We start from the raw sequence: 25700 nt of genomic DNA on the forward strand, positions 1-25700 counted from the left end.
GGAGGTCGTCGGAAAAGGTGACAGTTGAGATGAGAGGAGTGTAAAGAGGCCGTGGAGTGTTTCACAAGTACAAGAGAGGATGAGAGAGGTAAAGTGAGGTATAACTCGTTGACGAGATTATAATCAGGGAGCGGGGATTAAAGCTAGAGCTGCTACAACGATACGCCTGAGACTGTATACTACTGGCTATAGATTCTACCTAAAATAGAAGAAGAAGAAGATGAAACTGAGAATAAAGGGAATTAAAAGAAGATGTTAGATCTTCTAATAGTGTCAACCCATCAGCCTTTGAGACCCTGAGCTTCCAAACATCCTTTTGTTAATATTCATTAACGGGCTGACTAGAAATAGACTTCTTCTCCTTTTACGAATTATCATCATTACTTGTTGAAAATATGATTATGATAATGAACTTTTATCATTCAATTTCTTTATTTTATTCCACTACTTTAACTATCTGTTAGGTATTTTAATAATAATGCTGATAATTTTTATGTTAATTGGAGTTATTGAAACAGATAAATTATTATACATTTGAAACACATAAGAAGATAAAAATTAAATTCGGAAATGAAATAGATTGAATTGAAAAAAAACAGGAATAAATAATGCAGCTATTATCCAAGAGAATTGTCAACGATAGTATTCCTAACCTTCACCCACTTATTTGCTCTTTATCAACTACAGTAACTTGTATTAATGCAAATATTCCCTTACTCTAAGGAAGACGATTACTTATTAATCATCTCCATACTTAATATTTAATTGTTGCTGTCCATGGCACTTACTAACTGATTCTATATTAGTAAAAGGTAGTTCTTAGTAGCTTGAGGCTACTTTATTTATTCAATTGTACACGAGTAAACTTTAAGGGAGTAAATTAGAGACACTGGTAAAAAATTGATTGCACTATTCTAGAATTGCTGGGATGCTGTCGCAAACATGCGTAAGCTTTGCATGTGCACAAGCACTACCTCGTAATTACAGAAACGTTCCGCTTCCGCGGTTACCACTATCTAATGTGTATTCTCCACTCCTTCTTCCACCCCACAAGCACTTGCACCTGGTGCTGCTGCTAGAGTATATCGAATTCACTTGCTGCTGGTAGTTTATCTTCTAGATAAATTATAACTCTTCTGTTACTCTCACCCTCACCAACTTATCCTACTTTTCTATATCTATATCTTTGTCGCTGTGTCGTTTCTATTGATATTTTTTTTATGTCAAAATAAAATAAGATGAGGTGAGTTAATCAATTTCAAACACACACGCGAATGACTCTTTGGGTTTTTAGTACTATTTTTTTTGCTGATTTTATTCATTAAAAAATTTCACTCAAAAAATAATCAGTTGATGAGTTGGGGTAAAAAGATATATTTAATAGAGAAAAAATTCTGTCGAGTAGGTTTCGCGTTAGATATAATTAATAAATGAATTTACTCAACATCAAGACAGAACATGCAACAGAAATACGTCTCTGGAATAGTACAATGCAGATGCAGAGATAGAACGAGGGTAAACGGTATGTGCACTATCGTGCCAGTTTCGTACGCAGAACGCAAACGTGCACTCAACGCAATTAACGTCGCGAGGTTAATTAATGGCAACTACTCACAAGGCGAAGAGAAAGCAGAGAGAACAAACGTTGGGATTGGAACCTGAGGAACGGATTTTGTAGAGTTGCTTTGTCTCACTATGAAAACAAGGTGAATCTAACGACCCGAGGATTTTATATTTATTTAAGTGATGTAATATAAAAAGACTTGTTTTCAAAAGGAAAATAAAATTTCTCCTTTCTGTTTAAATTGTTCTCTTATATGATTGACATTTAATAATAATTTACTTTTGACTATTTATCAAATAAAAAACATTACTTTTTTTATTTAATTCTCTTTTTTTCCCTTGATCATTAGGTCTAAAAATCAACGCAACAGTCTTGAAGTAATCATTTGTTCAAGTTGATCAGGTTGATAGTTTTATAATCATTGAGAGAATTGTAATGAAAAATGAAATAAATTGAATGAATCTAAACGATTTTCACCCCGTCATCATCAGATATATCGGCTAGTTCAACTGACGTATTTGATTGGTATGCCAGACCGACAGCGTTTGACTAATTAGAGAATGATCCGGCTGGTTGAATCGCCTGTGGTGGATTAGAGAAAGCCTTTGTTTCCCACCGACAAATTATAAGGCTGCCAACGTGGACGTACGGCCCCATGAATGAGGGTGCAACTGAGCGATCGGTAGGCGGGATGCTATGCTGGTACTGCATCAGGATGCAGAGTTGAGAGATGGTGAACAAAGTGGGATGTAACCACGCTACGACCGCGACTGAAATTAACGACAATTGGCGCGATTGAAACGTACTGTAAGCACAGACCTCGACGTTGATTTCCATTTATCGAACACTATTCTACATTGACACGTCTCTCGACTTGTACATTTTTTCTCAAAAATAGTTATCGGCCGATCAGATCGTCAAAAAAATAACCAAAACATTTTTCTGAATTTTCTAATCAACATTGGAGAACTTTCGCAATATTCTGATCATCAAAAAAAAAAAGAATTCTCACCAAAAAAAATTCTGATTAAAGTAAATTAGAGAATTGGAAATTGATTGATCTATTTGAATGTAAGGATAAAAATGGATAAGCAAGCTGAGAAATTTTTGAGTCTTCTCATGTAATAGGTCTACTTACACTTCTTTTTGTAGCACTCAAATATTTATTTTCATATTTTCATGAGTAAATTTATGTAGCTAAATTTTTTTCCGTGACTCTTACCGTATATGAGAGCCAGTAGGTGGTATACGGATAAAGTTTCCTGTCTCAAGAACTTTGTAAATTTGTTAAATTGCCAATTTACCTTAGAAACTGGTACGAGCTCTTTCCGTGCAAGCACTGCACCACCTCACATCACTACTCTTACTTCATTCTCGACTTGTAAGATTTTCTCATACTCTTCTCTTTCTCTCTATTTCTTCCTCTTGGTTCGCTTTTACTTCTAAATGTCCTGGACTTGCTTCAGAGCTTTGTCTTTTATCGGCAAATCCAAGGACTTTTAATCTTCATTTCCGTCCAATTACAGGTCGTGGAATTAATTATGAAATAGATTTGAGTAAGCTGCTTTTGGTCTTCGTTGTCTCTTCATCCCCTTCTCACTATTCTTTTTATCTTATTCTCGATAAAGTTTTGAAATTCATCACACTTTTTTTTTTCATTCTGACATGTCTCAATGTATCTTGCACCTCTACTTGCACACCTACAGCACCAAAATGACTTGAAATTTCATTAAATCTAGAAACTTTTTTATTAAATTTCGGCAAAGTTAGAGGAGCGATAAAATGTAAGTGAATTTTGATGACATAGTGTCACAGTGGGCAGCCACAGAAAATTTAGTTGTCCGGCTTTTATGCATCACGATCATGAAATTGAAATGGACCAGGTGATGTGGTGAGACAAAGAGAAAAATGGAGAATGAGAGAAAGATCTCTCGTTAGTAGATATCCATCAGATCATAGTCGAGTGGCCTAGTAAATTTGCAAATAGATACTGTTGCCATCAACCACACTAGAACACAGCTAACATATGAGTTGTTCGAGCGAAACGATTAGACCACGAGCTATTAATTGTAAATGTTTATTGATTACTTAAATTTGTCTTCTCAGAAATAAACATAATAGATATTATTATTATTATTATTATACGTCTAGAAGGAGAAAGTAATTGAAAAGTGTAAAGATGATTTTGAGAACATTTAAAGCTATTGCCACAAGGATTGACCGATAATTGATTTAGGCCAATAGTTAACTTTGTGAATTTATCGAACAGCCGATAATTTTAATTATAGGTCTTTGTAGTTACAACACTCAAGTCTTAACAAACTTATTTGTCTAAAAATACATTTTCTGAATAATTTCAAACTCAAGTTTCATTTTTAATTGATTTTATTTTTTACCAATATATCTAGCATAAATAATTTAATTAGAAAAACATTGAACAGAGTTTTAGACATTCGAGCATGAGATAAATCAAACATATAAATATACGTGAAACTAATACGCAGCATGAACAATTGTAAAGCAAGAGGCAGACAATAAAATACTCGCAAGCTCGAGGGATAGCCGGCAGTAATAGTCAAGTTACGGGCATTGTGTAAAGTTTCCTTGCACACTGGGGACTTTGTTGGTGGTTGTGATGCAAAAGGGAATGAGGGTAACACGAATTTTAGTGGTAGCTTCATACAGAAAGGGTGGAGAAGGGAATCAGTAGCCATGGCAGGTGAGAAATAGTCGATAGAGCAATAAAAGCAATACGAAGGCTACGTAGAGGTGGATGATGAAAACAGTAACGACGTCGGGGGCAGGCAAAGGGAACGTTTTAGATCCCAAAGGACCAAAAGCAGAGGTTGGGTGGTTACCAGAGAGGAAGAGAAAAGGGTTGGAAACGCGACCGGAAACGGAAGCTCCTGCAGGCGCCACCGGAAGTGACCTCGTAATTCTCGTTCCTCTTTTCGTCCATCCAACCATCAACGCTCTGAATTATAGGGACCGGCCTGTAAACCTTTTGTCCCTGCTTTTCCTGTCGACAATTCAAGTCCGCCATTTCTGTCTTCTTTTACCTTTAACGCTTAACTTTTTGCTCTTTCTATCTATACGACGTGAAACTAGAAATTTTAAACCCTTTCTCGCTTTAGCTCTGCTCCACCAAAAGCTTTGTTCTATCTTCTCTGTCCTTCTATTTCCACCAGCAACATCAACGAATTCTATTCACTTTGTTTTAATTAGTTTTACACAACAACTAAATCATCCACCATCTCTATTGACTTTTTACACTATTCATTTCATATTTATGAAATTTTTTTTGAGTACAAAGCTGACTTTTTTTTTCTCTTTATTGATTAATAATTTAATTTATTCAATAAGAAAGACCAGGTAATTTTTTTCTTGACAATTTTAAACATTCAATAAGTTCAAGCTGTCTTGATAATTTTTCTACTTTCGTCAATTAAAATCCATTATAATTTATATCGAAAAATTCATTCATTAGGTATAAGTTTTTTAAATCTTCTTTGCTTTCAATAATTAAAAGACAAGTTATTTACTAGAGTCCATCCATTTGAGTATCGAAGAAAAGTAATAATAACTTAATCTTCATGAAATAAATCTTATCACAAAGACTCTCTTTTATGATTCTAAATGATTGGATTGAAGATTTTTTTATTTTAAAATCTTGAAGAAAAATCTTAAAAAAAAAAAAATCAGTAATAAACCTCGACCGATTAAATGGTAATTATAATTAAAAGAGAAAAAGTCATTACTGGAGAATTATTCAGTGGAAAATGAGTCGGTAAATGCATTAATTAACAAAACTTTGAAGAATAAATAAATATCACGAGTTTACTAATTATACATTTAAATCCATTGATATTTTATTAATCTCATAATTTATCATAATGTTATTACATTTTTTCATTATGGTATTTTTCCATCTCCTCCTACTCTTGGACGAATGATCAGTTTAATAAATCAACAAACATGTCATATCCGTTGGGATACAGACAAAATGTACAATTCATCTATACATTTATGTCGACATAGAGGAAATTTTTTTGTATATACATACAACTATCTATGATACATATAAATATATATATATATATAGGTACTAGATTTAAATATATAAATAAAATGAAGAGGTAGGAAACTGAATTTGAATGCATTTAAAACCATCGATCGTTGGAATTGTGCGTGGAATTACGTTAATTGGACGTTGTCGATTGGTACACGAGACAGTTTTCTATATTGCTACTATATTACAGCAACCAGACACGCGTTTATTTTTATTGTATCAGGTTCCTAGTCACTTTCAATGCTTTTTTTCTTCTAAAAGCACTGCAATCAAATAAATAAATGCCAATAACATGTGTTTGATTCAAATAATTTCAGTTCTTCTATCATTAATTATTTGTCATTTCTATTTGTATCATTAATTTCACTTTATTTTGATGTTTATCTTTTCTACTAATTAATGATTAAAAAGAATTTATCTACATTGTAATAAAAGTAAAAAGGATTTCAAAGTAATTAGGAGAAAACCCGGAGCTTAATTTTCCAGAAATCGTTGGAATCTATTTGATGATGCTAGAGGAAAATCTCACGCATGAAAGTATGATTAATGTTGTACCAAGTGCAGCTCTAAATAGACTGATATAGAAATGAAACTGGACATGTAAGCCAAGCTAGGATATATTAACTCATCGTGGAAATCACGTACATGAGCAATCGTGTGTTTACACGCATAGAGTATGGGTCTAGTTCATCTCGAATCCTCTCTCGAGACTGCAGAATATGCTGGAGATGTTGGCTAATATGTGCCATAGAGATATGTATGGAAATGGGTATATATTGTTGCGAGAAGACACTGAAGTACGATTAATTTACGTGTACATGAAATCGATTGGCATCTAGGGAAATCTCAGTTTCAAATGCTTCATATGATTTATGGGGTTTCCATAATCACAATAAAATATGATAATGACATTTGAAAAAACGATAATCATTAAAAAAATAAATAGAAACATAATTAGCTGGTCAACTTTAGTGTACTAGAAATACCGATGGATTTCTAAAATTTTGAAAAGTTAGCGAGTTAGTTTGTGGTTGATAATGGATAGAAGAAATGGGAAGGTGAGTTTGGGTAACAAGGAAGAGGTAAGAAGAACGCCTGAGGGAAGTTATAGAAATAGAGGAGAACACCTTGGAGAAAAGACGAAAGTTTTGTTGGGTATCTTTTTCCTTTCTTTTACTTGAATTTTGCTTCCTCTTCTTGAGACCGCGAACGACGATTCTGGGTCTGACAGGAGCCGACTTTTAATTTTAATCATCGACCGGGGAATTATGAAAGTTTTCATTTGCTCGCGGACGATTTCAATTAAGAATTTGCCCTGGTTGCTCCTTTGGGAGAATAACGATTGGTCCGTGGTCATGAAGAGGTCAGGGAAAAAGTAGAGTGAAAAGAAATGGTCTAGAGAGTAAAGTAGATGTAGTAGGTGTTGGTAAATGAAAAATAAGACACTAGAAATGGAAAAAAAAAAGAAGAATAAGCATGGGTAAGATTTTTTCAATTAGCTACTCTTCTTCATTGTCTCTAGAGATTTTTGCAAAAAATTACAGCTTTTCATATCCTTTTTACCCTTTTGACCTCGACTGGTGATTCTATTGATTCTACTAAAAAGTGATCCAAATATACCGACCATCGACTGCTTGGTTCTTATTCTAGTGTGAATATTGCAAAAAATTGAAAAATGAAAAAAAAGCTCGTCACGGACGTAACGCTTGGTTGGATTCTCATGCGCGTCAGAAAGTTGGAAGCGTAAAGTTTGGTTCTCGTCAACGACTCCGACGAAGCGTGTAAAGTTTCCGCTGGATAACCGTTGACGTTCCACGCGGCTGAGGGAGTGGCGTCAGGTGCAACTGGAAACGAGAAATCGTCGGAGCGACGAACGATTCCGTGGTTCAAATCTCTCGTGCACCAACAAGCTGTCTCGTACCCACATCAATGATATCTATACCATCATATTCTATTTTGAGTGCTACTTGGGTCGTTAAAAATAGCCGCGATATAAAAATATCACTACTTTTAGGATAAGATTAATGACCGTGTGATGCAACCTCCTTCAATCGTCTTTTTTTTTGTTTTACTTTAAATAGAAAATAACTGTTTTTGAAGAAATGATGGGACTAACTGAGACATTTTAAATCTATTTTCAACTTTCTTTTCACACACCGCACTAATAGACTTACTCAATCTTCTCCAAAAAAAATTAAAAAATGTATTGATTTTTAAAAATAATTTATTCCAATAAGAAAAAAAAGAGAATTTTCTGGAGGCATAAAAAAATATTAGTGGCTAAAGATTGAAAGAAACAAAAAATAAATATTGAGCAGTAAAATAGTAATAGAAATGTCAGTGGAAGAACAAAGGACAAAGTTGGTAGGAAAATGTTTGCAACTCCGAACACTGTTCACTGATTGCATTTAATTACATGTGACCAACACCTATAGAGGTAGGACTGTTGGTAGCAGTTGGGGAATATTCAACTAACAGCTTCCTCTAGATATTTGTAGTAAAAGCTTCGTTGGTGTTGCAACAATTCAGTCAATATGATTGCAATATACATACAACGAGTGTGCTTTTGCTATAGGCAATCGTTGCAATAATAAAGGGCATGAAATACTATTTCAATTAATACATCTGATTCTGTCCTTCACCGATGCTAATCAAATTATCATCGATAACTCCTCATTTTAATTCGTTTGTGAATCAAGAAAAAATTTCTCCACAACAAGTTTCTCGTAATAGAAAAGCCAAGGGATCAATTCCATGATGTTATACGTTGTATTTTCTCAAATTGCTCCAGCAATGTATTTATATGGAATCCTAGATATGTTCAACGATGCGTATGGTTTTGCTATTCTACATTACTTCCATTTTATCATTGAACTTTGTCAACGTGCTTGGGAATTTATGTTATTCATGCGTTAGAATACAGATGGTAGGAAATTCACGCATTGATTTATGAGAAGTAAGGGTACTTGATGAATACTAATTAATAGTTTAATTTTTTTCCTTTCATCATCTAACAATGTACTCAATCTTAAAATACATTTTACAATCCCTGAAAATTCTTAGGGTTTAAATATTTTATTTATTTCCAATGAATAAATATCTTATACAATTAAAAAACAATGTTTTGATACAATTTGTATATAATTTTAATTATAGAATAAACTCGTGAAATATTTTGCTTCTAATGTATAAGATTCATTTGAGGCACTTGATGATTATTTTTTTTTTTCGAAGAAAAGAATACAAATAAAGTTTTTTGGAAGCAAATGAAAAATATCCAGTCAGCTGATAGTTGGAAATAAATTGTCCGACATTAGAGAGCAGTGATCGAGGCTATAATATACCTGGTAGATAAGTTACTACTTGGGACAGGCATTAATTTGGCTGAGTTGCCACAAGAGATGCTTGTGTGGCTGTAGACTTGCGACGTAGGATTTCTCCCAAGTGGCTACCAGAATCACCGTTAACGTATAGACGTCGTCTTCAGACCAATCGATTCTCCTCAGGAATATTGTCACAACTAATGATTGCCTTAAACTTATACCCAGAAATCTTTTAAAAAGTAATGGAAATTTTTTAATTAATTTTTTTTACATTTACATAACTTAAAACCTCAAAATATTAAAAATATGAAAACAACATTATCCAAATATATGTAAAAGCATTTATAATAATTAAATACTTTTCTGTCACTCTGTTTTGTCAGAACATGTAATCTTTTAAACTCTCTTGGATATTTATACAATGACGTGTTGTCAAGAGTATTCTGTTGGCCCCTGCATATACACACTTGTGCACAAATTCCATAGAAGGATATACACGAGGGTCGTAAATGGAATTAAAATCCAACAAGAACCAAGGGCCGATTAAAATGACGCCAGTACGAATGACACGTGATGGAGAGGAGGAAGAGACTTGACTTTGCGTGACTGAGAGAAACACTGAAGGGGTGCTGTTCTTTTTGGGATTTAAAAAAATCAATTTTCTTTATTCGTAATTCAAAAATCCATATCTCCACTATAACCAAGAAAAGCATAAGTATCTTCTTCATGATAAAAAATATTTGAGCTTTTTTTTATTATCAATTGGTGAGGGAAAAAAAAAATTTTCAAAAATACCTGTAGCTTCGTAAAAAATAGTATCATATCATCAACTAAGATTGTTGGATCGCCTTTAGCAACCTAAATATAAATCATGTAGGCAGGACAAGAAGAATAAAGACTATGAGGGGGTAGAGCAAACAGTAAAGTACTCTCTGAAAGATACATGCATTCATTAAAGTTTTCTGGGTCGTCATTTTCAAAAGGTGCTTTCTTAAACAATAAACACTATTGTTAAGAATAACTGTGGTGAAAATTTATTCATCATCTTTAGTAACATTCCATCTTCTAAAAAACAGAAGTAAATCAATTTTTATAATATGAAAATCAATATCTCATTCGTAAAAATAGGCGACAATGAAATGCTCATTAACAATAAGTTATTAAAAGACAAAACTGTATAAATGGAATAGCAAAATGACACTGAAGCACTGAAATGTAAGTTTAGATTAATTATTTAATAAAATTACGTTGGCAAAGAACAGTAAGTTGACGTAGTTATTACTTAATATAAATGAAGATAGTAGAAGCTTTTAGTATTAATTGCAATGAAATAAAAATGAATATTTATTGAAATTTCGTTGTTTTGTTGTTCATTGAGGTTTATTTACGTTTTATTCAAATGTTTAGTGTTTTACATCGACATTTAGACGCCATTGTAGACATCCAGAAATAGATTCTCGTCTTTCTCGTTTCTTTCTTTTACATCTGCCGTCATTCCAACGTTAGACTGTGTGCTATACAACCACTATACGAGAGGTGGTGGTACAGCAGACCAAAGAGGGTACCACAGGTGGTGGGTGTCTCAACGCCAAGCGACACTGTGACACGACAAATAACTACCACATCACACGCGGTCCGTACCAGACGCAGCCTCTTTTTCTTTTTAGTCTTTTTATTTTGTCAATGAGCGAGTGTTAATTTTTTTGTGGGGAAGTGTGTTGTCATCATGCGTCAGTTGATCTCCAAGTGATATTTGTATTTTAATATTTCACCCTCTGTCATTAACTGATTATTCATTGTTTAAATGATTAAAATCCTATCAAGTGGAGTGTCTGAGCAGCAAATCTACTAAAGTGATGTGCTGATGACAAGTGGAGAATGTGTTTAGCAGTGAGAGATCGGATGATAGTAGAGAAGTGAATAAAAATATCAAGTTTATTAATTAAAAGCATACTTCTTTTTGAATATAATTTTTTTGTTCATGTTGAAATAACTGTAGATCTGTGTAATTTTTATATCAAAACATGTAGCGAGGTGATAATGCGCAAAGGAAATGAATGTAAAAGCTGGGTTGTTTTATCTTTGAGACAGACGGCAGCACAAATATATCCAACAGCGGGGGAGGAAAGATGAAACGTAAGGAAGAATGTATACATATATAAATATACATTGGCTGCTATATAAATACATGATAGACGTTTTGAACATATACGTACAATAATGTGTAGTTGAAAAAGCATCTTGAAGATTTCTGGGATAATATTATCGTCTAGAGATGCTAGAACACATCGTGATAGCAGTAAAATATTTGAAATTAATTGACGACTCTAGAACGTTGAATAACATCATTAGTAACATGATAAAAAAATTAAATGGTGATGATAAATGGCAGAATGAGTGTATAGAAGTTGAGTGCATTTTTCTCACGATGGGAAACAATCTTTCCGGGAAATGACATTGAAGCTAAGAATGGCCTACCATTTTTCAGTCTCTTTTTCTTCATGAACCCTCTCTAAATTTCTTCCGGTATCGGAGTCTTCTCGAGAGATTCATTTCCGGGGTATACGTACCCGCCGGCTGTGCTTTTCTTCTTCTTTTTCTTCTTCATTTTTTCTCGAGTCGTTGCTCACAGCCTTGGCGTTTTAATATTCGCTAGAGGAATCACCACCCTCACTAGATTCGACAATATTGTGCCGTGGCGCGAGATACGACACTTCCATTGCTTTCACCAAAAACCTACTCTCCATAAATTCAAAAGAATCTCTAAATCATTTTTATAAATATATCAACTCCACAACTTTCATCCAATATGAAATTTCTATTTGCTTCCCGGTCGTTCAATGAAAATGCAATGGTTAAAATATTCCTCAACAATACAATTATTAAGATCAGAAAATCTCAATATTGTATATTTCTATACTTTATAGTTATTTTTTTCTGTTCCATTTTAATTTATCTTATGTGGCATGAAAAAAGAGAAAGATTGAAAATTCTTAAAATCAGATCAAAGTTGTATTGGTTGTTGTATCCAATTGTCGTTCAAATCATTCTAACTTTAAAATAAAAATTGATAGAGTCCCAAAATCATCGAAACAATTCAATATAAGGACAAACAACAATTATTTATCAGAGTAATCTTAGGTTAAATTTATCAAAAGCACAATAAACCAAACAAAGCACCAATGAGAGCAATAATTAGAGCAACAATGCAAAAAACAAAAGACAATACTGGAGAAATAAGAAGATGATTGTATGAAATGAAAGAGAGAGAGAAAGAAGGAATAAATGGGAAGTGGTGACTACTCCTAGGGGTATTTATACAGAAGCTGGAGTGTCGCCAAAAAGCTCGAAGAGACCCTATCTATCGTGGAAACATCGTACAGCTCTTCTTTCTCTCTCCTGGCACCAAACGAACGCGTAAGAGTACTTGACACCACATACACCTCCAGAGATGGTATATCCCCATTGGCTCTTGACAGCACATTCTCTCTAGTATTGGTCTTGATAGTCTTCTGAACCAGGATATCTCTTCAACTCATACACCAAGACATCGAGGTTTATTTGTCAAGCACTCTGAATCCCGGCAGAGGCCAAAATTGAAGAGCCTGCGGGTAATGGCCACGGTCACGGTGTCTCGCGTTCGACCACTCTGGTCACCTTCATCCCCTGCGGGTTCACCACGTGGACACCGACCCATCAGGACGTTACTAGACCGAGAATTCGTAGAATGCACTGAGTAGTGGTAAATTGCCAAATGAGCTTGACGCCAAGATGTAGGAATGTAAATTTGTGTTCTCTATTGCAGACAACCTTCAACTAAGCATTCAACTATTTTATCTTGTTTTCGCATCATTTTTCTTGAAGGCTATTTTTCTAGCGGCATATTTATGTAAGACAATGAAAGCGTCTATGATAAATATCAATTCTAAAAATAAATACTCTTTCATTTATTTTTATTACATTATTAGATTATATTTTGCCTTTTTTCTTAACTTTCTGGAAATTGATCAATTGATTTTAATTTAAATATTATTTGACATCAAATAATGATCCGTGTTCTACAATTTTGTTTTCTTTTTTTTGTTTCAGAAAAAAGTTGACTCATGTCAGAATGAATAAAAGTAATTTTATGATCACAAAGAAAAGGAGGTTATTGACAAAATGATCAACTACCAGCTTGGACCTGTCTCTCTGAATTTCGTTTGATGTTGAAACACTTTCAGCTGGTTACAGATGCGTTACGACATGCTTACACTGTGAGTCATCACTGAAAACATGTAGACTTATTGCGTAATTCAATATTAAGTTGAAAATTTTTATTTTTTTCTTCTTTTTGTAAAAATTTTTTTCTTATTTTTTTATCAATCTTTTTATATTAACAATTATAATATTAAAAATTTCATTTCATTTTTATCACTCAGTTATTAAGTTAAATATGAATCTAATGAGACTCGATTGAGGACGTTGAGCTTCTCATGTCTTTAAACACTCGGTTGATTCATTAATCTTGCGACTCAATAGATGAATGAATTTTCATATTCGTGCCAACGTTTGGATAGGTAGGAAAAGGAGTAAAGGGAAGAGTGTAGTAAAAAAAAGATGACGATGATAAAAAAAAAAACAAGTGTCAGAAAAGAATATAAAGAAAATTCTTCTGTGACCTCTGAGTTTCTCTTTCACTGCTATCTGAACCTCAGGCCCATTAATAATGTCGGAATACCGTTCTAAAATTTCTACGACGAAGATGAATTACGTTACCTCTTTCTCTTACTTTACGTTTTAATTCGCATTCTCTTGACTCTTGTGAGAGAGCTTTTATCTAACATTTTTCTTTTTCATTTCTCGTTTTTACTTCTTGTACGTCTACTCTTTTATTTCTTCTTTATAAGCTTACTATTTTCACTGTACCTACTCTCTCATTCTTTCATTCTATCTTCATTTTTTCATCTGCATCAACAAAAAATGTGGCATCTCAAAGAATTTGTCAAGTGACATTAAAACTATTTTTAAAAAACGTGGAGTCTAGTCGAAAGAATTTTTCTCTCCAAACATTAGATAATTATTATCTATACAATTTTTGTATTTTTATTGTAATTTCATCATTTATCCCAAAGTTTAACAGGACAACAAAAACATCAAATAATGATTTAGATACAGAATTTTTTTATTTTTTAAAATAAACAATGTAATTAAAAAATGATAAAATTAAAATATAATGAAAAATTCAATCTTCAAGTGATTAATTTGAATTTAATTTTACGTAATACTTAATAAAAATAAAGTGAAACAATTTTTTAAATCGAAACCAGACATGGTAAGTCATTGTGCATCGTGAATTATATAGCAGCAAGATTCGAAAAGCTCAGACTACTCACGTTTCACCACGACAATAGATAATCAATCACTCAATAGTTCTCTTATTCTGTTTCAACGCTCGTGACCAATTCTCGTTGCTCAGCTGACTACTGTACTGATGAATCACAATCAAATGAAATTTTCTCTTAATAAAAAACGGAATATATTGGATAAACAAAAATATCAAAAAACAAGTATAGGAGATAAAAGAAACAATAGTATAGGAGATAATTGATAAACGTTTATTAATTAACAATGAATCAACGAGTAACACTGGAACAATTATCAATTCGTCCCGTTAATTTTTATTTTCAATGATACTAAAATATTCATTCCTCTACTGAAAGAAGAGAAGATATATTATTAATCGTAATTCTTTACCTTCACCAATTTATGAACGTGTGATGAAAAAAAATAAATTAAAACCAATTAATTATTATAATTTGACAGTAATATTTTATTAAAAAAATACTTGGAGTAATCTAGAGTTGGAAATAATTAATAATGATTAAAAATGAAAGGATATTAATTAATGGAATAAGAGAATTGTAATAAACTAAAGACATAAATCCTATTTATTTAGAATAATCCTATTTGATATATCAGTCGTTAATTAGATTCACAGCTTTGGCCGACAACGAAATTCATTACTTGTCACCCAGAAGACAATGAGACCCGTCCAAGTTTCGCGTATTCTCCACTGAGCAGAGTGTTATTAACGTCTCGTCTCAGCTCCTCAGTTTTCATCATGAGCTTTCCAAGCCACATCTTGAAATTCCATATCTAGACTTTTCTCTCTTCTTTCAATCTTAATGAATAAATACCCAATTCCAATAGTTTCATGAATATTGTATTATTATTTTAAATTGTAAATGACTCATTTATAAAATTTTAGCTGTCAGAATATTTTTTCTTTTCCTCAACACATAAGTATCAGTATTGAAGCCTATCAACATTATAAAACTATTTTATGATGTTGAAAAACAGCTAAATGTTGTACTGAGTGCTTTTGTAGCAAAAAGAATAAATTAAAAGTATTTTTATCCATCATCTAAATCCATTTTAGACTTGTATAACTACACAGCTACACTCGTTTTCGACTCCAAGTTTGACACGAAAATTTATTCATGTATAACCGATTTGGCAACAGTTCAACGCAAAACCTTTGCCCATTCTATCTATTTATTTCTTCTTTCTTTTTCTCTCTCTCTCTCTCTTAGTCCAAGTTGTCCCTGAAGATTTCTTCCTATTCTTACTGATGGTACTAGTGCATCTGCCGTTTTTATTCTCTCAACTTTTGGCTTTTAGATGTTTTTTTTATTTTCTTAATGCTCATATTTCTCTACTCTTTTCATAACAATTATCTTCAATCAAAAGTTCATTTTTTTATAAGAATCAAATTTAGAGCTGTAAATGATCATGTTTATGCATCGGTATATTATCATTGCCTTAGATCCTTAAATTAGAATTTCAATTATTAAAAAGTCAGTAATCTATAAACAGAACAGATAAATACAGTTAAATTCATAACAACAAGTTAAAACAAAGATAAAGAATGAAAGTTAGACTGGTCTAGTGGTTGAATGTAGTCTAGTGGTTTCTACAACTACCAAGTGATCGATATTTCCTCTAGTGGTTTCCCTTCCTCGCTGGTCCAGTTTGGCTGAGAGAATATATAGCTTGTAACCAAGCTCACGGTGAATCTTACGATAGAAAGCTTTCGTAGGTGGAGCTTGTGACTCGTTTCATCCTCTTTGTGATGTAGATCATCACCACGGACTGAAAACTTTCGACCGTGGCTTTACGTTAACGACGCCAAGTTGTCCTCGAGGAAATCCGTTGAAACTTGAAATCAATATTCACAGACGAACAATGGAAATAGCGCGAAAACAAAGTGGAGAAAACGTAGCACATTTTGTTTCCTCCTTCAGAAGTTACTTTGACATTCAAATTCATTGAATCCTCACTATACACTACTTTCCTCTTCTGTTCTCAGTCAAATAAAAATGTAAAATGTTTTCCAAATATTTATTCACGGAAATTTGCTTGTTTATTGCTTTTTAGTTGCACCGAGTCAATAAAAGCTGAGGTATTTTCAATTAAACTTTACATATTCAAGAATTTCTTTTTTTCTTGCAAGCCTATAGTTGGCTTTAAATACTTTTTTTTCAGTAAATAATAAAATCCAGTTAGTTTGAATGCTGTGATGAATTATATTCATAATATTAAAAATGAATTTTGTGGAATTCAATCTCAGAAATGTATTTTCCCTTGGAAGAGATACTTGGGCGAAAAAAAAATTTAACTAAAGATAGAAAGAATTTTTTTACATTCCACGACATAATTAAAAATTTTGTATGCATTTTTTAAGAAATAATATTTAAAAGGAGAGTTTAAAACGTTTGCTCATTCATAAAAGTTCAATAATTTAGCTGGGTAAAGTCTAAATCTTTTTCTCTTTCTCTCTTTCTTTGAGTGTCATTAAAAAATCAAAAAAATATATTTTTCAATTGGAATATTTCCTACATCAAAATCAGAGATCAATTCATTAAATACCCCTCAGAATTAAATGCATGAAGCACACATAAGAGTGGATAGAAATTTCTATAAAACTTTACATATCCAAAGGGGGAAAAAGAGATAGAGAAATCTATGAGCCGGTTTTACTCATATCACAAATTCAAGCACAAATTGCTGGCAAGGTGATGTCGAATGAATGCGAAACGCTAGTCTTGGTTCGTTGGAATACCAAGTACACACAGTGAACCTAGAGAGCTGAAGAGGAGAAATGCGATAGAGGGTGCGGGTGGTGAGGGAAAAGGGACGGGACAAAGTAGAGACGGCGATTTAGCCGCGGGCGTACAACGTAACGCGAATTATGACTCTCACGTAATTTACGACCGAGATAGATACGCTCTTCGTCCCTCGTGGGATATATACGAATACGTGCGATATAGTCGGCAGAGATGTGTTCTATAACAGCCATGTTACTACACAGCAACAACGGAAAAACTTGAGATCGAGTGAGCTGTTGCTACAAACTCAGTCTCTGATCAAGTCACGTTTATGTGATTTGTATCAATCGTGACTTTAGCAACGACTCACGCTTACTTTCTTGTACATTCGTGCCATTATTACAGTGTTTAGTTAACTATCACCCCTTTGTCGTTACACTTCCAATTGTTGCTTTGTCTGTTATATTTCATTTCTATTGTAACATTTGTTAGTTTTCATTGAAAAATATCCATTATACTAATATTTTTGAGTTTAAAAAAAATTATACTCGTTAATAAAATGTATATGTAGCATACGTGTTGATTTTTCTAGTGAATACTTAATAATTTTTGTCATCATGCTCACAAATTAGTCCCCTGAGGCGAATTAAACTCAATTCCTATTTGATGATCAGAATCCAATTTTAAACGTTAACTTTTCGCCAATCCAGTCATTTATTAATAATATTTTCATGCTCTGTTCGTTATCGTAATTAAGATCAATTTAAAATTAACAAAAATAAAATGTAAAAAATTAGTGTGATTCTTTTGACAACTCAGGCCTTTAATTATTATTATTATCATCCAAATAAATTCAAAGATACTTTTTATCAGTTTAAAAAATTAAACATTAATAATGAATTGAGAGATCTTCTATTAAACTCAAGTAGCACATGTTCGATTTCCAGTATGTACATCTGTATAGTCTGAAATAATTAATGATTTAATTTGACGAAGCTGCTCAGAGGTTGATCCCATAAGAACATTTAGCTCATACAATTTTAATGAACAGAATCAGACAATAAAAAAAATCAACATGACATGAATTCTCTATTTTACTATCATACGCTGCAATACTGAAACTTGGAAATTAAAGGAAATGAACGGTTATTGCTTTTATGATCAGTTTGAATGATATCCAATTAATGATTACCGTTTTAGCTGATATGATTACGCTTCAACTTTTTAATTCTTTACATTCCATTCTCAGGAATTGGAATAATTTTATTAATGGGTGTACATCACTACACAAATAATTAAATCTTTTCTTCTAAAAGATTCATTTACAACAATTATCATTAGATAAGAATGACATTTATGTTTAATTAATTAGTGTATTTTGTTACCAACTGAATAAAAGATTTAAAAATATTAAAAAATGTATGAGAATATTTGCAAATATGTTCGTTCTTTATAGGAAAAGCTATTTTAATATATTATTATTATTACAAATAAAAATAGTTGTCTTAAATAATAATATTTGCAATTTATTTTTGCAAAGAAGTGACTAAAAAAAATAATGTTTTTTTTTTTCAGAGTGACAGCGGGCTAATGGACACAGATCCTGGTCGACTTGGCAGTATGACAGCCATTAATTCAGTGAGTACAAAAAAGTTAACTATTTAGTACATAACTATTTAATAAATTCAAAAAATTGAGTAATTTAAAAGTCATTTAGATCATCGTAACTTTAGTAAAAAAATGAAAATATCTAGGACTCAAATATCTCTTCCTACCCAATGTGGTTTTAATCTAATGAATTAGTTGGGTAATTTTTTTGCCTCCCCCCCCCTCATCTCTAGTGAGTGTTCATCATGTAATGTGTAACTCGATGGTCGTGTCATGAAATACGACTTCATACGCATTGCAAACTGCGCGGAGAGAATTTTTTCACTAAATGCAAGTGCAAAAATGACAAATTTCTATCAAATAGAAATATTTTTATTCCTAAATTTCAAAACGTGGTCTTGTCATTTTTGCACTTACATTCAGTGAAAAAATTCTTTTCGTGTGTCCTCAGCACAATTCTCGCATTTAACGTTTATTTATCGTCAATTCCCACATATTATTTGCTCTCTTTCACTCATTTTTTCGTTATCTGTAATCTTTAAAGTTCTGTTTTATCATCACATGTGCGCCAGCAGTTCCTTTTTTGTTTTTTTTCTGACGGTCGGAGAATTCTTTAAAATATTTACTGGAAAATTATCCAATTGTCAGTCGGAGCTGGAATAAATGAATGAATGTACGAAACGACCAGAAAAAAATTTCCGTTCAAGTGTGATGGAGAAATACATGACAATTAACGTTTGTAAAAATACATGGAATCTATAACGATTGAATTGAATTAATAACGAGTAAATATTTGCTCAGTGAATACATTATTAAATGTGAAGATTTAGTTGAATAATTAGTAAAAAATTTCTTGTCGAGAATAATACTGATTTTGCATATTTTCCAAGAATTACTTATACCCTGGTTTATTTTTTATTCATTTAATTATCAAAGTATTCAACCCCCACGAATCTACGTGTATAAAAATTCAAAACAATTGAATAGATTGCAAATATTTGAAAAGTACATTTTTATAGACATTATTAAATGCTAAAAATATGAATAAAAAAATTAATATATTTTTTAATGCTCAATTATTCCATTTTACGTAATTGTTAAATTCTTATTTGGACACATGATTAAAAGAAGTCCATTAAAAATATTTATTATCAATTAACAATCAACAATTATTGAAATACTTGTGATGAAATTAAATTTATTTATCAAACATTTAAAAGTACACAATATTGATTAAAAAATATCTAAATATACGAAAAAATGTATGATGAGGTGGCAGAGACGACATAAGTCACGGTTTATATTTACAAACGTTTGAGAATTAGAGATGGTTAAAGTTAAAGGAATCGTGGCTACGTCGAGACGTAGAGGAAGTGAAGACGACGAAAGTCGAGACTAAAAGTGCCGAAGAGAACTGATTTAAATAAAGCCTGCGTATGTGGGTCAGTCAGTGGTAGAGCAGTGTTACGCAAGCTCATGCAAGAGAGATGATACTACTTGTAAAACTTGCATCGTTTTTTCTTCACCACTTTTTTCTCACTTCTTTTACTCTATTTTTCATTTTATATGACTTTCGACCTCTTATCGACTAAACTACATTATCGCAATAATTATCATAAAACACTTTAAAGTAATTCCTCGATAATATTCTTTTTATCATAATTCCAGAAATTCCTTGATGATTTCGTTCTAGATTTCTATTTCTCAAGTGTAAATAACAAAAAAGGCAGCTGCGGTTAACTAAATGTTTCAAGAAAGTAAATATTGAACTTGAGAGGATCAAAGTTTGGAGGTAAATGAATCAGTTATGATTGCATTAGAGAGTTGAGGAGAACGGAAAAGAAATTTTACATTATCGACTTTTTTTTTAATGTTTCGTTCTTATAACACATTATTATATGAGGGCGAGTAAATGTAAACTCGTTAAATATTTCAAGCCCCAGCTCGTGCAACATCGAGTTTCACGATGCGTCTCCACGCTCTCTGGCTTCCGTTTAAAGATTTCCCTTTTTCAAGAGGTTTCTTGCAGCTTTATGAGGTGTCGAGGGGTAGTTGCTTGCTCGTAAATTCACTTGAGAATACGACCAGAGCGTCAATGTAATGGACTTGTAAATTATCTAAACACAATAAAAAATATTGTTTGCTTCTTATTACCAACAGAAGTGTGGAAATACTTTTCACGTAATCAGATTGTGTTTGTTTATTCGTCAGCTTATCTTGGACGATAAGAAAAAATTTCATTATCGTACTAATGTAACAGGAAAAGAGTTTTTAGACTACATGTAAAATTTTTTTTTTTGCGATAATTTTAATAAAGTTGTTACAACTTTATCTGTGAATAATATATTCACACACGTACTCCAATGACAGCTTGAGTCGCACCGTGAAATTCCAATTGAAACCAGTTGGTATATCAAAAGTAGTAAACTTTACTTACGTTAGGAGAATCGAACGATATTTTTGTCAAATTAGTAAAGGAATAAGTAAACAAATAAAAATGGGAATTATATCAAATGAAAAAGTGGCTAGGAAGTATCGAAATTCGATTTTAAAGGTTTTCTTGCATAGTTAATGGCTTTGTTTTGCAAATGAATTCCCAAAGTCGAAAGCTCTGGGATTAATGGAGCTTTTGCACGAATAGAACGACAAAGTCTCACTAAAACTTTTAGAACGCCTTAAGCTTTACCATTTAAAGCTATTTCAACACATTTTTTTTTTTTGAATTTCAACTCTTTATTCCAAACCGGTCTTATTCTTTTCATCTTAACGCGCGTCTTTAGCAAAAAGTTTTGTCTTAATTCTTAAATTATTCAAAGGATCTCGGACACAATAAAGTGAATCTCGTAATTCGATCATCACTTTTGAGTTCCTTATTATCTACTTTTTCATTCCATCTTGTCTTTCTGTTTCTCTTCATTTTTTTTCCATTAAACTTTCATTCTTTTTACCTTTTGCAGTCGAATGTTAATTTTTCTCTTACTCTGTCTCTTCAATTATCAACTCTCAAAATTTGTCTAAATTTATTTTTCGTTTTGTTTTTTTTTTTCTCGAATAAAATAATTAGTCCATTGTACAATATAATTTGTGTAAAATATTGATAAGATTTTACATTGAAAATCTCATAGATTACTTAGTAAATAAATAAATTTATCTGCACGTATGTAGATCAAAATTTCACATTTTATGTTTTTATATTTAAAGGAAAAAAAAATTCAAGCGACATAAAATTACTAGAGAAAATGCATATTAATCCAAAGTAAAGTTTTCTGAATCTATCTAATAATTTTTCTTTTTCTCTAATATCCATTTTGGAGCAGTATCCATTAAGCCGTTATTGAGTTATGAAAAAAGGGTGAAGAGAAAAGAGGAGATTTGAAAAAAAAAAAAAATACTATTATGTAGATCATTTAAATTCAATTTTTTATTCAAACTTATTTAAACATTAAAATTGTGAAAAAAGGGCCATTTTTAAGACGACTTTACATTAATTTCATTTATCATGGCATAATTCTTTACGATGATAATTAAAAATCAGGAGGAAAAAGAGAATATACAGATAAAAGCAAATTATTATTTTTTTTATATTTAAAAATGAAAAAAACAAAAAAGCATTCTCATGATAAAGTCTTGAAAAAGTAATAGAATATTGACTAGAAATATAAAAATGTAAGTATCTCGACATTGATAAATAAAATTTATACAACAATAATAGATAATAAATCCTTTAATGGAGCTTACTAAGAGCTATAAAACGCGAAAAGGTAAAAGGAAAAGACAATAAATGAGTGAGGGGCTCATAGTGAAAGGGAGATATGCAAACGGTAGTAAAGTCGAATGCTGAAGTTGCTGAATATGGCCTCATTCGATGAGTAAATGATTATTTCATGTCCAAAGAAACTACTGAATAGTTGATGAATGTGAACAAAAAAAAATAGCATCCAATGTTTATTAACAAATTAAAATGACAGATGCCTTGGCATAGATTTACATTTTACTATGCAACTGTTTTATCTTCTTTCACGCTTTTTGTCGTTTTACGTCGACATTGATAATTTATAGACATAAGAAATATATTTTTGGACGATTGAAGATGGCCTTGCACTGTCAATTCGATTACGTAATTTGAACACTTCTCTCTCGTATTCTTAGAAAAACTGTTAAAAATTTTTCATTACCTACTCAGCAATTGTCATCATAAAATAACTTTCTAAAAATGATTGATTTTTTGGTCATACTTATGATGATGATCCAAAGCAATAAAATATCTACCAGAAGTAGAATGGACCAAGATTTATTTAACATGTGTCAAATGTAGTGCGCTGGAAGTTCTAAACTATAAAAAGTCTTTCTTTAGTTGTCTTTAAACTATTTGGCATACCATTGCCCCAATTCCGTTCCAAATCTTAGATGCAAGTTTTTTCTTTTATTCTATTTGGTCTTTTGTCGCTTCGATTCAGGATCTGGGACGAGGTTTTATCGAAGAAATAGTGGATTACTTGAGTTGAAAATAGTATGGATAGAGTAGCTGAAAGATAAAAGGAACAGAATAGGAAAGATCTACTGGATAGTGATCGCAATTCTCTTTCTTTTGGGTCAGATGAATAATGTTCAACTTCATACTTTTGATAAGAGCGACAAACTTAACTGATTCTTCATACTCATTAATTGGGGTTTTTTTATTCTTATTGTCACGGATGTTGTTCAATAAGAATTCAATGGAGAATCATTTGAATTTTTGTCATTATATGAATTGACGATTATTTTAAAGTTAAATTAATTTTATTTCGCTTGTTTATTTATTGTTTTTTCAGTTACAACCACTCGAACATGAAAAACGTAATTTTATTATCTACCTCTTATCAAAATAAAAACAGAAATAGTTTCAAAAATTTATTTCTACTCCATTAATTCGCACTTTTCCCGCAGTTCGAATGTGTCCCGTTTGCGATATCCATCGAATCCAAAGGCCGTATCCGAGAGAGGATGACTCTACAGCTTTGTTACCCCTCTTTCTCCATTGCTCGTCGGTTCACCACCCTATGTTCCGAGTTAACGATCATTTCGTTCTTCTCTCTTTTTTTCTACCCACTCAGTTTCCTTTTTGCTCGTTTTTGCTCTCTATTTCGTTTCTGTTTTTTTTTTTTTCCAACGAGCTGTAACCTGAGCCCTTTTACAGAGCCTCGTAAAAACTGCCAGTATAAAGCAGCCCCTTCTGCTCTTGATTTTTTTATCGACGATCGCTGATTTTCACGTTTCACTTGTGATGTTGAGGTTTAAAATAATACTATAAATTTCTTCATTAAACCTTTGATACGTTGTTTTATACAAATTTTGGTAAAAACTTTATCGATTTTTAACAAAGTTTTTAATGAATCATTTTTAACATAATAAACATCAACTAATTACCAATGAATAGTAATTTGGAATATTTTTTATTGATAATAAATTAATGAATCAACAATTTTAATTAAAGCAAGCCGAAAATATATTAATAAGACGAAAGTAATTATTTATTGAAAATCTAAAAATAATTCCCTAACATTTCCAATGTCTTTAGCTGTCGAAAAATATTTTTCTCTTTTTCATTTTTTTTATTTTACTAATACATCACTTCCGAACGTTTTAAATATAATTCCCCCAAAGCTGCAGCTTAGACAGGTCGTAAGCTAATGGGTGTTTTCATTTCCAATAAACAAATTGTCACCTATTACATCATTAAACACCCCAACCATAAATTGCTTAATAATTATAGATAGAATATCTTACTAATTACAGGCTACCGGTATAACATTTAACTTATTTCTATAATTTATTTCATTTCAACTGTTTTTTTTTCCTTCTTTTCATAACAATTTTTTTTTATTTTCTACTATTTCGTAATATCCACTCTTTTTCTGCTGTTTACGACACGTCTGAATTTCCAACGTTTTCCATCAGACAGCTTGCAAACGTGACATGTAAACCACACTATAAAGTGTCGATTTCACATAAGAGAATATTTTATTAAAAAATTGAGAAAAATTTGTAATTGATGAGACATTGATTAAATAAATTCAATTAACTTAATGAATTAAATTTATTTGACACATTCAGATTATAATAATTCATTGAAGCTTTATATTTGAATGAAAGCTCAAGGCTAAAAAAAAAAACGAACATATTAAACGAAAAATTAATGTAATTAAAAGAGAGAAAAATATGATGACATAGTTAAGTAGGTGAGGAGTAGTCGAAACAGTTAAAAAAAGTATCAACGAAACTAAATGATCGATTTCTGTGGTCGATTAACTATAGCAGTACAAACTAAAGAGTGAGTAAAGTTAATTAGGATGAACGAGGTGGACGAGAGAAAGAGTATTATTGAGAATAAAAAAAATCGATGATCACCTGGTGGTCGAGATTGATTTCCTAGCGAGTCTGGTGGTAGCATTGCGGCCAATGGTCTTGGTGGAGTCGTTACGAAGCGAGAGAGATAGCTTTTTTCTGCATAGGGCTTTATTCCCGTTGGGAGACAAATGGAGGTTGAAGGTAGAACTAACGGGTATGGAGAGAAGGTGAGACGAAGAAGAGGGAAAAATGAGAAGAAAAGGGGTGGGTAACTCGCCTCGGTGGATTCTCGAGTCGGTATCGGTTTAATATAAAACGATTTTACGAGCCCGAATGAAAAGGCCATTAGTCGCTGTCGATGGAACTGCTGCAGGCGAAGAGAGAAAAAGAGAGGGAGGAAAGGAAAAATGAAAGACGATGAATAAAGAAAAGGACGAATACTTTAGGGATTTATTTCACACGAGTGAACACGAGATGAGTGGTTTGATCGACGTCGGTTCGTACTATTGCGAAATATATGGAATTGATATCTTGATACAAATTTGATTATATTGATTGAGAAGAAGCTTGCAATACGGAAAGATATTGCTCGAAATCAACCCAAGATAAAAAAATTTATCCATTAATTAATTTATTTATACTTGAAAATTAATTTAAATAAAATCCACGATTTCATCTTTTTTTTAAACAGATCTAAAAAAAAAAATGAAAATTTAAAG

The 25700-nt window shown here is 32.0% G+C and overlaps 1 protein-coding gene across 10 annotated transcripts in view; it reads left to right on the forward strand.

The window, feature by feature from the left end:
• The window catches only part of LOC118075140 (uncharacterized), a 149919-nt gene that overhangs the window by 51608 nt on the left and 72611 nt on the right, over positions 1 to 25700 (forward strand). For 7 of the 10 annotated variants that reach the window (XM_035096815.1, XM_035096814.1, XM_035096813.1 and 4 more), the window contains 2 exons: positions 13046 to 13212; positions 18622 to 18684. In XM_035096815.1, the coding sequence (XP_034952706.1) occupies positions 13162 to 13212; positions 18622 to 18684 (114 nt within the window). In that variant the 5' untranslated portion in view covers positions 13046 to 13161. Of the gene's footprint in view, positions 1 to 10467; positions 10590 to 10986; positions 11093 to 13045; positions 13213 to 18621; positions 18685 to 25700 lie in introns of those variants that run through there. The other 3 variants (XM_035096817.1, XM_035096819.1, XM_035096821.1) reach the window with 3 other exon arrangements.

Source organism: Chelonus insularis, unplaced genomic scaffold (assembly GCF_013357705.1).
Source record: "Chelonus insularis isolate UGA/USDA-ARS -01 unplaced genomic scaffold, ASM1335770v1 contig_146_pilon, whole genome shotgun sequence".
NCBI lineage: Eukaryota > Metazoa > Arthropoda > Insecta > Hymenoptera > Braconidae > Chelonus > Chelonus insularis.